The sequence below is a fragment of the Canis aureus genome, chromosome 23, assembly GCF_053574225.1.
Source record: "Canis aureus isolate CA01 chromosome 23, VMU_Caureus_v.1.0, whole genome shotgun sequence".
Taxonomy (NCBI): domain Eukaryota; kingdom Metazoa; phylum Chordata; class Mammalia; order Carnivora; family Canidae; genus Canis; species Canis aureus.
In genome coordinates this window covers 10,686,646-10,701,799 of record NC_135633.1, presented here as the reverse complement: position 1 = coordinate 10,701,799, position 15,154 = coordinate 10,686,646, and the positions used below count along the sequence as shown (strand labels likewise).

Below are 15,154 nucleotides of genomic sequence, written 5' to 3'. Positions count from 1 at the left end.
AGCTGTGATCAGTGCGTGCCATGCTCCAAGGGCTGGTGGAGTGCAGAGGAGGAGGGATGACGTTTGTGTGTGGCGGGAGAGGGTGCAGGGAGAGCTTCGCCAAGGAGGTGACATTTGAGCTGGGCCCCAAAGGTTGAGTAGGCGTTTGCCAGGCACAAAACAGGGAGGACTAGTCTGAGTGGGCGGACAGCATGAGGAGAGGCATGAGGTGGAACACAGCATGGCTCTTTCAAGGAAGAGCCAGAGAAGTTCAAGGGTGTGGGGAGGTAGGTGGGGTTCGGGGCATCCAGGGTCCCTGGATTCAAGTTGGGCTCTTGGGTTCCATTGTGAGGACAATGGGGAGCCATGGATGAGTCCCAGCAGCGGGTGTGGCTAGAAAGGTGACTCAGGCACCTGTGGGCAGGAAACACTGGAGGCCGGAGGCACACCAGGGGCAGGGAGGTTGGCTATAAGGCACCCATGACTCTCTGTAACCTATACCAACAACTAGGAACCCAAGAGACACAAAAATGATACATTTGAGAGAAGTAAGTAAACACTAACGTTGAGCCAGAGACTTCCAGCTTCCATCCCTCAGGGCTTGGGTGGACAGAGACTAGGTCCGATGTTGAGTCTCAGAGGACTCACTACCCCAAATAGAGTAGTGGCTGTGGGACAGGCCCAAGGAGAGACATTTGCTGAGGTGAAGGTGGGGGTGGAACAGATATCTCCCATGGGTGGCCCCGTGCCCAGGTTTCCTGTGAAATTGTTCAGATGCTGTGCAGAGAGTCAGTCCCTTCCCATCAGGGCCTGACAGCCTGGAGTACATGTCCCTTCTTGTGGAATCAAGCTCCCTGGGGCCTGGGGTGAGCAAGGTGGCTGAGAGTAGCTCTCTAGCCTCTGTTCCCCACCGCTGGCAGGATGGGAGGTGGGCAGAGATGCATGGGGGCAGGCCTCACGATTGGGCCCCTTCTCTCCAGCACTAGGTAAGGGTCCCTACCAACTGGCCAGTGTGGCAGCTGGCAGTGCCCTGGTAGCCAGCAAGGCAGCAGGTGGTGCCATAGTCCTAGTGAGCACAGAGGACGTGGCTCCAGGGGACGTTGTGAACTTCCTGCTGACAGCTGCCCTATACAAGGCCAAGGCTCACGGTAAGGCCTACCTGCAGCCCCACCCCAGCCCTTGGGGGAGGGAGGCAGTTGCCAGAGGAGAGGAGGATGCTGAGGCCCTAAGCAATCTGCAGTAGCTGGAGAAAAGTGGAGCTCCAAAAGATGCCCCTCTCCCCGCTGAGACAGGCTTCTGGGTCAGCCTGTCAGTCTCTTCAAAGAGACACCTTCCATTTTCTCCCTGGAAAAAGCAGGGAGGCCAAGGTCTGGATGTACTTTTGTACCTTGCTTTATACCATTGCTGTGTTCTGGGCAAGCCTGGTGGCAACAACTGCTCCTTCCTCTCCCTCTCCTCCTCCACTCCTTCCTGCCCCCTCTTCCCTCTCCCCCTTCTCTTCTCTCCCTCCCCTCCACCTTCATCCATCTCTTCCTGCTTCTCCTCCTCCTCTTCTTCCTCCTCCCCTCCATTCATTTTTGAGACTGGAGAGACTAAGTGCCCTAGGGGAGCTGGCTGAGGTGCTGACTCCAGCCGGGCTTCCTTCTGTGACTGAAGGAGCAGGTCGGGTTATGATCCTGGGTTCTGGGCTGGCATGTCACACAAAACTGGGACACGCCTGGAACCAGCCACAGCCTCCTGGGTCTCAGACAGTCTGCAGACCAGACTGGCTTCACTGTAGTGTCCTCCCTTTAGAGTTCAGTAGTGCTTAAAGGGCAGCGGGGCCCTTGCCTGGTGCAGACGGACGCCTTGATGTAGTTTTGCTAGGCCCTGGGCCAGCCAAGGCGTTAGTTCAACCAGTGCTAGGGAGTCTTTTCTGTGGCTATTTGTGTGTCCCAGTGTGCCACTGTGTGCCACTGTGATCGGTGTTTCTACCCCCACATCCCACTGGCCCCATCTGGTCAGTGTCTCCCTAATTCAGGGATGCGGCCCAGCCCAGCATCAACTGGAACCATGACCCAAGACTTCTCAGAGAGTTCATCCTAGCCTAAGAAATTAAGTTCTCAGATTCTCCGGGTCTGCAGTTTACCTAGTTATGAGGACCTCTCCCCACCCCTGCATCCCTCCCCCGCTGCCCCCTCCCCTCCCTCCCTTTCATGGAGCCTTATTCCCAGGCCAGGCACAGAGCTAAGCACTGAGGCATCAGGCATGGAAGAGACACATCCCCATCCACTGGAAGTCCACGGTCCCATCCAGGAGACAGAAGTGATATATATGATCATGATACAATTGGGCCTGCTCCTGGATCCCATCCTTGGGGCAGACTGTGCAGAGGTTAAGGTTCTGGACTCTAGCCTGCCTGGTCTCCCCATCCTGCCTCCCGCTTCCACCGGTAGTGCAACTCTGGGCCTTACTTTCCTCCTCTGTAACATGGGAATAGCAAGATCATCCCCTGCTAACCTATTAAAGATTTTACTTGTTTATGATGTTTATCTTCCTCCCCCTTGAATGTAAGCTCCATCAGAGCAGGGATTTGGGTCCTTTTGTTTCCCATTGTGCCTGCAACAGCGCTTGGCACATCATGGGGGCTCAGAAAACGTGAGCTGCTGAATGAATGAATTGGCCACTTCCTAGGGATCTCTTGGAATTTAATAAACCAGCAGGTAGAGGGCTTGCTTAGCATCGTGTCTGGCACATAGTAAGTCCTTGATAAATAACATTTACTGTTATTACTGTCAATAACGAATCCTTCTTCTGGTTGCCTCCTGTCTCCTCATAGCTGCTCAGGGAGGTGTGACAGGGCCACATGGGCTGGGAGGGAAGACACACCAAGCCCCGTGCTAGGCCTTCACCTGCGCCGTATTGGTTTGCCCCTCACGACAACTCAGGCACATTAAGTCACTTGCACACAACATGGCCAGTCGTGGCGGGCAGGACTCTTGGACACCTGCTTGTGGATTTGGAGGCTCACAAAATCTGCAGGGTCCCCATGCAGGAAGTTATCCACCTGGCAACGAGCCCCACTTTCTAGAACTGGGCCTTTGTGGACACAGGAGAGAGGACAGTGGAGACCAGTTGTAGGGCTCAGGGCAAGCCCCTTCCCCTCTTGGGGTCACTGTCTTCCCATCTGTGGGGCTGGACTCAACATCCTTTCAGTCTGCTGGCTCTGACCCTCTGGGATTCTGTGTGGAGCAGGACCAAGCTGGGGTCCCTGAAACCTGTCCATTCAGCAAACCTGTCTGCCCAGTGTGTCCGATAGAACATGACTCCTCCAAGGCGGCCGTTTCTGTCATTCTGTTCACTGCTGTATCCCTAGCATCTTGAATTCCTCCTGGCACACAGAGGGTCCTCAAAATGCTTACAGGGGGGAAGAAAAGAGGGATGGATGGAGGGAGGGAGAGTGGGAGGGAGGGAGGGAGGGATGGAGAAAGGAAGGAAAGAGGGAGGAGGGAAGGGAGGTGGGAGGGAGACACCTCCCCGAGGTTTGGCAGCTGGCAGCTTCTCTAACCTTCCACTTCTCTCAGGGAGAGGTGGTGTGTGCAGAGGGGCAGCCAACAGGCAGAAGGAGGTGGGCAGGCACGGAGGAGCAGGGCTCAGCTAACCCACGGGGCGTGTTGCTGCCCTGAGTCATGGAGTGCATATGCATGCCAGGCTCTGCCCCTCACCTGGACCCCTCTCGGCGTTCCCTTCATCCACCTGGCTCTTTACAGACCCGGATGTGGTGTCCCTGGAGGCAGCAGACAGACCCAACTTCTTCCTCCATGTCACAGCCAATGGGTCTCTGGAGCTGGCTAAGTGGCAGGGCAGTGTTGCCTTCCACCACCATGCCTCCTTCTCACTGCACCGGGGGACGTGGCAGGCAGGCCTAGTGGCCCTGGAGTCACTGGCCGAGCCTGGGTCCTTCCTTTGCGTGTCGGGCCCCACGCTGGTCCTGCGGCTGTATGAACACACGGAGGCCTTCCGCCGGGGCACGTTCTTCCGCCTTCTGGGTAGGTGTCCACCCTGCCATCACCCTCAGCCCCTCCTCAGACGGCCCTTCCTGCCCTCTCCCATCACATCCTTCCAGTTGCCCTCAAGAAGCAGAATTCCCACTGTCCTGGTGCAGGGAGGCCACCTTTGGGTGCTGCCCTGACCTCCATGGTGGTGGCCTAGGGTGCAGTGGGGCCTGGGGCCCAGCCAGCTGCCCGGGTCCTGCCTCCACCCACGGGCCAATTACATGGTCTAAAAATAGGACAGGCTTTGTGGGAGCAAGGTAAGAAGTGCTCCTGGCCCCAGCTTGCATAGCCCACTGGCTCAGGTTTCTTGCTGATGGGGACACATGCCTGCCCTGTGAGCTCAAAGACCGCTCCCTGGGGCACCAGGCTGAGGAGGCAGCGGTCTCCCTCTGCCCTCCATCCTGAGCAGCAATGGAGCAACTGCACGCCCCTTCCAGCTAAGGCCGGGGGGCGGGGGGGCGGCGGTTCCTGGACTTTGCCATCCCACTGCCAGGTGGGTCTGCCCCCAAGACCTTGCTCTCTGCTTATACCCTGCAGGAAGGGATCACAATTTCTCCAGCACTCCAGGGAGGCCCCTGTGCCTCGTGCATGGGCACACGTATGTCTGTGCCTGTGGGGGCGCTTTGTGCTGCATGAATGGATCCATTTACATGTGTGCATAAATATATCTCCAACCAGCCCCTTCATTTATCACCTCCCCCACAAACCAGGCCTGGGCCAGCTCATTCTTACATTCAGTGGTCATCTATAGAGTCCGCCAATGAACGGATTCATCACTGGCTATAATGGCAAGACTTGTGTCCCTTTCTGGAAGACACTGAGGCAGAGTCGAATGAAGCCTTGGGTTCAAATCCTCACCCTAGTCCTTGGCACTCGGAGGAGCGCTGCCCACCGTCCAGCTCTGTACAGTGGGGCTGTTTGCCTCACGGGATTATTGTGAGACGGATTGCATCTCACAGGCTTGGCTTGTAGTAGGTCCTCTCCAAATGTAAATTCTCAGCTCTTGTCTCAAGTTATCCTAGAAAAGCAGGTTTCTTCACAGTCATCAGCAATGTGGGGATAGAGGCGTCAGGTGGGGCTGCTCCCTCCGGCCTGTTGCGGAGCCCATGTACGTTCCCTGCTCAGGCCGTGGTTTCCGAGACTGGCCACTTGTGCTAAGATGGTCTGGGGTCTTGTCTGCCTCCACATGCCCCATTGTGTGCTTTCTCTGAGGATTCCTCATCTGTCAGGGCACTGGCCACAGGACCTTTTTTGAGGAAATCTCTCCTGGGACAGTTTAAGTTTCCCCACATCGTCTGTGCCTCAGTTTCCTTATCCATAAGGCAGGGATAATGATAGTCCTGCATCATAGGATTATTGTGAGCATTAAGAAGGAAATACTTGCGAAGATGTTGAAAGTTGTGTTCGGTGCTGTTTAGGAGTTGGCTGTTGTGTTTGTTATTATTATTACTAGCCACCAAGGGTGTAGGACCAGCCTGGCCACCAATGTCCCAGAGGAGCAGGGTGACAGGGCAACCTTATGGAGAGGATCAGGGGTCCCCACCTTCTCTTTGGCAGCTGACTGCTCTGTAGCCACCCACCCTGGGGTTCTTGGCCCTACTCCGAGTCTCCATAGCCCCATCCCAAGGGTCCCCCAGGCACCAACCCCAACTCACAGGGGTACAGTTTTCCCTTAGGTTGGCTTTTATTTTATATTATATGTTATCATTTTACTTGATTTTTCTTTACTTTTCCTGCATGTGTCCATTTGTCTCTTCTGTGGAGCAGGGCGGGGATGGGCTGAGCTAGGATGACCTCTGTGTCCTGTCACCTGACCCTGAGCTGGTACCCAGTCTCACTCAGTCTCGGGACGGGTCACCTTTCCAGATGCCAAGCCCTCAGGGGCTGCCTACCCCATCTGTGAGTGGCGCTACGATGCTTGCACCAGCCCCTGCTTCCAAACCTGCCGGGACCCACAGGCAGCTAGCTGCCGGGACGTGCCAAGGTGAGGGGGCATGGAGTCGCGGTGTGTACATTAGTGGATTTGAGCACACACATGTGTAAGTGGGTGCGTGGTTTGCAGGCATAGGCATGAGCATGTACTGAGGTGTGTGTGTGTGTGCTCACACCTACTTGTGAACACATGTTTTGTGGGTGTGTGTGTGTATGCAGATGTGTGTACCAGAATGAACCTGACTTATGTGGATGGGCACATATGAATATTGATTTGTGTATGATGATGTGCATATAGTTGGGCCCTGTGTGTATTTGTGTGGGCATACCAGTGTCCATGGGCTGCACACAGCTGGGCATATGTGCACGTGTGTGAGCTGCATGTGTCAGGGTGTTGATGCAGCTGCTGTGTGTGCAGGAAGGTATACACTGATGTTTTGAGCATCTGGATGTATATGTACCTGTGTGAATGTTTTTGAGTCTTGCAGGTGTGACAGCGTACCTAAATGCTGACACATAGGAGCATGTGTGTGTGCACGCACAAGTGTGTGCATAACCAGACCTCGTTCATGTTTCCCTCTTGGTCTGAGGAGCAGGAGTGTGCAAAAGCATGTAACATGCACGTTTGGGTATATGTGCTCCTGTATAAGCATCTCTGGAGGTTCATGTGACATGTGTCATAAGGAGGGATGAAGCTGTGCTCAATCCAAGTGAAAGATGATCGCCCCCATATTTCAGACTACTAACTGGCCCCCTGCTCTGTCCTCAGGGTAGAAGGCTGTGTGCCTGCATGTCCCACCCCCAAGGTCCTGGACGAAGTCACACAGAGATGTGTCTACTTGGAGGACTGTGAGTGGCCAAGACTTCTCATCCCTCCCTCAGATTCCTCTAAATCTCCAAGGTCTCCTTCACCAATCATTCCCCAGGTCCCTGGAGAAACAGGGCCAGCAGAGGAGCTTCTGGAGGAGACCTTTAGAGCAGGCAGGGACCTCATCCAGTTCGTTCTTCCTATTAAACAGAATAACGTGAGCCCCAGATTGGGGGAAGGGACTGGCTTGGGGCCAGGTGGTGGGAACCCAGTACAGGCAAAGGTAGACCTGAGGTCCGTTGGCTCTGAGCTCAGGCTTTGAGGGCAGGGTCCAGACCTGCTGAGCCATCCAGTACCACAGGACAGAGGCCCCGGGGTGGGTCAGGCAGCCTGGCTGGCCGTTGGAAGCTGCCTTCCCCAGGCTCACCTCGGGTGCTCACTCAGGAGCCCTACTTCACAGCCCTGCCTGGTGAAGACCCCCTGGGGCGGGCAGCAGACACCCACTGTTTGAGCTCCTCTCTCTGCCCCAGGCGTGGAGCCCGTGGATTTGGTTCACACAGAGGAGTCTCTTGGCAACGAGACTCTGCCTCCCAGTCAAGAGCTGCCCACTCTCAGTGGCAAGGAGCTGCAGTTTCCGCAGGAACCTCCTGGGGCACCCTCCCATAGGCCACGGCTCACTCCAGCTGCCCCGCTCACCACAGCCCTGAACCCACCCGTGGCAGCTACTGAGGGGCCAGGGCTGACTCCAGGCCCTACCCAGGCCACGCTGTGGCAGCCGCTGGGGGTCACTGCATCCAACCTCCCTGCCCACCCCACAGAGCCCCCAGCCAGTAAGAGAGTCACTGCCAGCCACCTGGCCACCCCCTTTACCCCAGAGTCCTCATCCCTGGCCCTTCCGCAGCAGACACTCACACCTAGCATGGGGTCAGGTGCTGTGAAGACGACTAGGGTGACCGTGACCTTTGCAGGGATCCCCAACATCACAGTATCCTCCCGGTCAGCCCCTGCACCTCGCTTCCCACTCATGACCAAAGCTGTGACAGTACCAGGCCCTGGCTCCTTGCCTATGAAGACCACCCCCCTCCAGCCCTTCCCAAGCCTGGAGTTGCCTGCAAGTTCCTCCTCCAGGCCTGTGGCTTCCCCTGCAGTGACCTCCAGGCTTCCCACTTCCTTGGGATCCCACAAGGCTTTGCTGACAACTGCAGTCACAAAGGCCAAGAGCAGGACAGGGATGCCCCAGCCCATACAGGCCCAGAGCGTTTCCAGTCCCAGCGGCCCCCTAGCCGAGGGTAGAACAACAGCAGAACAGGTTCCTGTCAGCGCTCTGGCTACCAAGAGACGGGAGCTGGGAGGCAGCTCACCCACACCCACAGAGAGGCAGCCTGGGCCCCCCCAGCCCACGGGCATACCAGCATCCTCACTTCCAAGACCCATCCCCACTGCCCCACTCCACCCCACCCACCAAACCACCAGAGCCACCAGGCCCCCAGCTCTGCCCTCAGGGACCACAGCTGCCACCAGCCAGTCCACAGTTGCACATGGGCTGGGGGTCACACCCTTTGTGTCCCTGGACTCAACTCGGCCACCACAACTCCTCTCTGGCCTGCCTCTCGATACCAGCCTGCCCTTGGCCAAGGTGGGCACCTCGGCCCCAGTGGCCACACGTGGGTCCAAGGGTTCCATCATCACCCTTCCACTCCATCAGCAGGCCGCATCTCCCACTGTGGCCACGACTGCACCTACTCAGACACTCAGCTCAGCTCTGCCTCTCACCCCTGCTGTCGTGGCCCAGGTAGACCTACCCAGTCACGCACCCCCTCAGGCAGCGGGCACGGCACCAGGCCTGCTTCCGGGAGCCACACTGCCAGCCTCTGGAGTCATGGCCATGGCCGGGGGGGCAGCCTCCACACTATCTGCTGCCCCACAGAAGAGCACCACGGAGAAGATGGCCATCCTGTCCAAGCAAGTGTCCCTGCCCTCCTGGATATATGGCCCTGCCCAGGGTACGCCCACAGAACTCACACCTGCTGTGGCCCACACTCTTGCTACCTTGGCACCTGAGGCTGGTGGCCCCTGGGCTGTCACAGTGCCACTGGCACCCACATCCTACCCCTTGAGTCGTGTCTCAGCCAGGACCGCCTCCCGAGAGAGCTCACTTGTTCTGCTCCCTCAGCTGGCCGAGGCCCATGGGACCTCGGCTGGGCCTCAGCTCCCAGCAGAGCTGGGGGCAGAGGCCACCACCAAGCAGTCTGGACGCTCAGCCCCAGCCCAGAGCATCGCAGCGAGTTCGGCTGTGACCGTGACAGCCATCACTGAGGACGATACATCTGCTACCTGTGTCGTGAGTGACTTGTCAGCCCACCTCTGTGTGGTCCCTCCATGCCCCTCTCTCCCCAGCCACATGGCTGGGTCACCATCCTGGAGTCACATTCCTCATGGTCTGTGGCAGCTTCTCCTTCACCAGCCGCCAGGCTGCAGGATGGGGGTTCAGTCACCCCCCTCACCTTTGCCCTACACTCTGGAGCCTGACAAATTCTCCAGGCTGCTCTGGGCCCCTGATGTCATAGCAACCTCATCGTTCCCCTAGGGCTGATTGGATGACTTAGTGTGACAACACGAGTGTGCTGGTGTGTGTATGTTTGTGTCCGTAGAGCCATGTGGGCCTATGTGTGCATAGTTTACGTGTGTGAGACTCAGGGTGAGCAGTCATATATCTTTGTGTGTGTGATAGATTGTGTCATAAGACTGTATGTGCTTTTGTAAGAAAGATAAAGAGGTTGTGTGTGCACACGTGCACGCATGGGTATGCTCAGGTTTCTCTGCGTCTGAGCTAGTGCGTCTGTACCCCTGTGTATCTGGAGCTCTCCACAAGGGCTGGGCAGATACGCAGAAGTCTCTGGGAGTCAGGCCCCTGACCCCAATCTCATGCTCAGCCCTTCCCCAGGTTCCAGTGGCATGTTGGGTGGGTGGAGGGTGAGGACCCCACTCCCTGGTTGTCTTGCTGCTGGGTCCCCCTGCCCTGCTCTGACCGACAGTGGAAAGGATCTTATGCCCTTAGGTTTGAGACAGGGAGTAGTGAGTGGCTGCTGCCCTGGGCTGGGTACTCATGCTGTCCCTCCACCCTGTGCCCTAGCCAATCGCTGAACAGGACTGCGTCCGTCACATCTGCCTGGAGGGCCAGCTGATCCGAGTGAATCAGTCCCAGCACTGTCCCCAGGGTGCCACACCCCCTCGCTGTGGGGTCCTGGGCCTCGCAGTGAGGGTGGGCGGCGATCGCTGCTGCCCCCTCTGGGAATGTGCCTGTGAGTCCTGGGGTCTACTAGGTCCTCCCCAAGCATGACCTCAGCCCCTTACCTGTCTGCTGCTTGGCGTCAGGGTGACTCTGACCTGAATGTATTCTCTAATGGGATCTCTTGTCTCAGTGTGACCCCTGACCTGGCAGGTCCCCTACTCTTGCAACCTCATCTCTATGATGCCTGCTCTGAGTGACTCTCCAGCCCCCAGGACCTCCGAATCACCCAGGAAAAGGCCAAGGTGCCTACCCTTTGTTCCTGGGTAGCCCTGGCCCCAGAAGCATCTGTTTAGTCTTCTCTTCCCTGTCCCTCCCCCAGGCCGATGCTCAATCTTCCCTGATCTAAGCTTCGTGACCTTCGATGGGAGCCACGTAGCCCTGTTCAAGGAGGCTATCTACATCCTCACCCAGAGCCCCAGCGAAATGGTCACCGTCCATGTCCTTGACTGCAAAAGCGCCAACCTGGTGACTGCCCCTTGCCCCCTTTCCTGCTGGGGCCTCAGGATTTGACTAGGTTTGGAGGGAGATTGAGTAGTGAATTGGGTTTTGAGGGGTGCCAGCGGCGAGGACAGAGGCAGAAGCCCCTAGTAGCTCCTTCTGTCAGGGGTTTCCTGGAATGGATATGGGGAGAAACGGTGAGTGGAGCACACTGCCTCCTGGCCCTCCCTGGGCCCTGCACCATTCTCAGCTTGTCCCAGCTGCGTAGGCCCAGGTGGGAGGCTCCAAGTGCAGAGGAGCTGGGATACCCCTCAGGGGTATGGCCTGTGGCCAAGGATGCTGGCTGCAGAGAATCACCTCCTAGGATATCCTCATGAGCCAGGTGGAAGGAGGCAGGGTTTTTTGGTTTGTTTTTGCTCCTGGGCTTACAGGCAGTCAGGTAGAACCAGAAATGTTCCATGGGATTCTGTGCAGCATCTGCACGGCTCTGACGAGTGCCTCTGGTGTGTTGAGAGGGGGTGGCAGGGAAAGTGTGCTCACAGTGGCTCCCCAGGAGGAGGAGGCAACAGGACTGGGCTCTGAGCTGATGAGGTTTGGGCTCTCTCTGTAGGGGCACCTGAATTGGCCCCCGTTCTGTCTGGTGATGCTGAATGTGACTCACCTGACCCATCAGGTCACCATTGACCGTTTCAGCCGGAAGGTGAGTGCCTCAAAAGCCAGTTCTTCCTAGGGCTGCAATCAGGCAAGGAGCAAGGCATCCAGGGTTGGAGAGGTCTTGAGGCTAATTCATGACTGGGGGCAAGGGTGGGGAGGGACCCTTTTAAAGAAGAATAGTGCAAAAGTGGATATATTTGTAAGTGATTTTAATTAAACCATTTGTGGCCACTCTAATGTCAGAGGAGGACAGGTACCAGGAGGAATATTGTGAATGAGGAGAAGTTAGAATGGCAAGGGACAGTGACCTCAAATGATTGTGGTTAAAATATCTACTTCTGCAGTCTTTATAAAAATATATGCCCATTGACACATTTCTAGAGCCCCTTCCAAGAAGGGGGCTGTATAAGTGAGGAGCCCTGATTTTAAGCTTCAGGAGTTTTACATTAAGCCCACCTCTGCCAATGAGGCTGGTGTCCAACTGCACCCCACCCTGTGTGGTACCCTCCTGGGGGTCTGCTTTGCTCCTCCCAGCAGGTGAGTAACAGGGGCTGATTCATCTCCTCCTCTGGTCCGAAAGTCCTGACTCTCCCCACCCATTCCTGAGCCAACACCTGCAGCCCCTCCTGTTGGCATGTGCCCTTGAATGCCAAACATAGGGCCACCACACCCCATGGAACTCTCGGGAACAGGGGCTTTGGGGAGTGGGTTTTCCATGAGATAGAAGCTTATACAAAGAACTCCCTGGGTTTCATCCATTAGGTTTTTTAATTTTTCCATTAAAAATATTTAAGGTATAACTTACCTACAGTAAAATTCACCGTTGTTAGTGTACAATTCTACAAGTTTTAACAAACACCCACAGTCCTGTAACCACCACCACAGTCGTGATAGAGAACAGCTCCATCACCCTTAATTGTTGCCCTGTGCCATTTTGTTGTCAAGTCCTCTCCCACCTCTGACAACCACTGTTCCTGTCCGTATAGTTTTGCCTCTTCCAGAATGTCATACACATGGAATCAGAGTATTTAGTAAGATTCATTCACATTGTGTGTATCAGGAGTTCATTGATTTTTCTTCCTGAGGAGTATTCCGTTGTAATGATGTACACTGTTTATTTATCTCCATTCATCAATTGAAAGACATTTGGGTTGTTTCCAGTTTGGGGTGATAACAAATAAAGCTGCAATAAGCATTTACATAAAGGTTTTTTTTTTTATTGAAGTATAGTTAACATACAATGTTACATTAGTTGCCTGTGTACAGCAGTGATTCAACATTTCCGTACATTACTCAGTGCTCATCACTATAATTGCAGACACCACTTATCACCATTTGTTATTGCAATCTTATTGATTGTTTTCCTGCTGCACTTTTCATTTTCATGACTTATTTATTTTATAACTTGGAGTTTGAACCCCTTAATTCCCTTTTTTAAAAATTTTTATTTATTTTATGATAGTCACACAGAGAAAGAGAGAGAGAGCAGAGACACAGGCAGAGGGAGAAGCAGGCTCCATGCATCAGGAGCCCGATGTGGGATTCGATCCCAGGTCTCCAGGATCGCGCCCTAGGTCAAAGGCAGGTGCCAAACCGCTGCGCCACCCAGGGATCCCCCCTTAATTCCCTTTATCTATTTCATCATTTCCCCATCCCTTTCTCCCCTCTGGCAACCACCAGTTTGTTCTCTGTAGTTAAGTCTGGTTTTTGGTCGGTTGGTTGGCTCTTTTCTTCTTTCCTTCTTTCCTTCCTTCCTCCATTCCTTCCTTCATTCGTTTTGTTTTTTTTTTTAGATTCCACATGTAAGTGAAATCATGGGCCACTTGCCTTTCTCTGTTTGACTTCTTTCACAAAGCACAATACCTTCTAGGGCCCATCCATGTTGCCACAAATGGCAAAAGCTCATTCTTTTTTATGGTCAAGTAATATTTGTGTGTGTGTGTGTGTGTGTGTGTACAAAAGATGTATCTCTTTTTTATCCATTCATCTATGGATGGACACTTGGGTTGTTTCCATATCTTGGCTATTATAACCAATGCTGCTATAAACATAGGGGTGCCTATATCCCTTTGAATTAGTGTTTTTGTTTTCTTTGGGTGAATACCCACTAGTGGAATTACTAGATCATATAGTATTTCTATTTTTAATTTCTAAAGAAACTTCTATACTGTGTCCCACAGTGGCTGCACCAATTTATATTCCCAGCAGTTCACAACAGTTTTTTTTTTCCACATCTTCACGAATACTTATTATTTCTTGCTTTTTTTTATTCTAGCCATTCTGACTGGTGTCAGGTTCTCTCGTGGTTTTCACTTGCATTTTCCTGATGACTAGTGATTTTGAGTACCTTTTCATGTGTCTGTTGGCCACCTGTATGTCTCCTTGGGAAAAACATTCAGATCCTCTGCCCATTTTTTAGTTTTTGTTTGTTTGTTTGTTTGTTTGTTTGTTTGTTTGTTTTGGTGTTGAGTTTTAAGTCATTCTAACAGATATGTAATAAGATCTTACCGTGGTTTTAATTTGCACCTCCCTAATTGCTGATAATATTGAACATATTTTCCTGGGTTTGTTTTCCATGGTATACCCTCTTTGATGACATGTCTGTTCAAATCTTTTGCACATTTTAAAGATTATAATGTGTTTTATTGAGTTTGAGAATTTTTTGTATGTTTTGGATACAGGTCCTTATCAGATATAAGTATTATCTCCCTTGCCTGGGTAGCTCATCGGTTTAGCGCCACCTTCGGCCCAGGGTGTGATCCTGGAGTCCCGGGATCAAGTCTACATCAGGCTCCCTGCATGGAGCCTGCTTCTCCTTCTGCCTGTGTCTCTGCCCGGCCCCCCCCCCCCTCTGTCTCTCATGAATAAATAAAATCTTTTAAAAAAATTATTATCTCCCAGTCTGTGACATGTTTTTTCAATCACCTACAAGTGTCTTTCAAAGGGCAGAAGTTTTTAATTTTGGTAGAGTCCAAATATCAGTTCTTTCTTTTTTCTTTTCTTTTTTTTTTTAAAGATTTTATTTATTTATTCATGATAGTCACACAGAGAGAGAGAGAGAGGCAGAGACACAGGCAGAGGGAGAAGCAGGCTCCATGCAGGGAGCCCGATGTGGGATTCGATCCCGGGTCTCCAGGATCACGCCCTGGGCCAAAGGCAGGCGCCAAACCTCTGTGCCACCCAGGGATCCCAGTTCTTTCTTTTTTGGATCATGATTTTGGTATTCTATCTAATAGACCTTTGCCTGATGCAAGGTCTCAAAGATTTTCTCTTACATTTTCTTCTAGCAGTTTAATAGTTTCAGGTATTACTTTTAAGTGTATATTGTACTTTAAGTTAATTTTTATAAATAGTATGATATATGGGTCAAGATTCTTTTTTCTTTTGCATATGGATGTTCTGGCATCATTTGTTAAAAAAGACTATCCTGCCTCAATTGACTCGTCTTTGCACTTTTGTCAAAAATCAGCTGACCATTAATGCTTGGGTTTACTTCTGGACTTTTAATATCTGTCTTTTCACCAGTGCCATAGGATCTTGATAACTGTTACTTTTTATTAAAATTTCATTAAAATCAGGTTGTATGAGTCTTCTAACTTCCTTTTCAAAATTATGTTGGCAATTTTAATTCTTTTATATTTCCATATAAATTTAAAATAAGCTTATTGATTTCTATAGAAAACCTTGCTGGGATTTTGATTGGAATTACATTAAATATATAATTATTTAGGGGGAGAATTACAACGTGAACATTAGTGAGCTTTCTAAGCCATGAACACAATATATCTTTTTATTTAAATCTTCTTTGATTTTTTTTTCATTGGTGTTTTGTAGTTTTCATTGTAAGATCTTACACGTTTTGTTAGATTTATCTCTAAAAATTTCATATTTCTGATCCTATTGTAAATGATTCTTTTCTTTTTATTTCATTTTCTGATCTCATATTGCTAATATATACAAATACAATTTTTTTTGCATTTTTAAAAAAAAATGCCATTAGGTTTTTCATTCAGCTGA

At 52.3% G+C, this 15,154-nt stretch overlaps 1 protein-coding gene across 1 annotated transcript in view; it reads left to right on the top strand.

The window, feature by feature from the left end:
• The window catches only part of OTOG (otogelin), a 90,021-nt gene that overhangs the window by 49,912 nt on the left and 24,955 nt on the right, over nucleotides 1-15,154 (top strand). Inside the window, exons 32-39 of the mRNA XM_077866102.1 lie at nucleotides 960-1,127; nucleotides 3,729-4,007; nucleotides 5,880-5,997; nucleotides 6,715-6,794; nucleotides 7,284-9,094; nucleotides 9,887-10,055; nucleotides 10,365-10,510; nucleotides 11,094-11,183. Coding sequence (XP_077722228.1) covers nucleotides 960-1,127; nucleotides 3,729-4,007; nucleotides 5,880-5,997; nucleotides 6,715-6,794; nucleotides 7,284-9,094; nucleotides 9,887-10,055; nucleotides 10,365-10,510; nucleotides 11,094-11,183 — 2,861 coding nt within the window. The remainder of the gene's footprint in view (nucleotides 1-959; nucleotides 1,128-3,728; nucleotides 4,008-5,879; nucleotides 5,998-6,714; nucleotides 6,795-7,283; nucleotides 9,095-9,886; nucleotides 10,056-10,364; nucleotides 10,511-11,093; nucleotides 11,184-15,154) is intronic.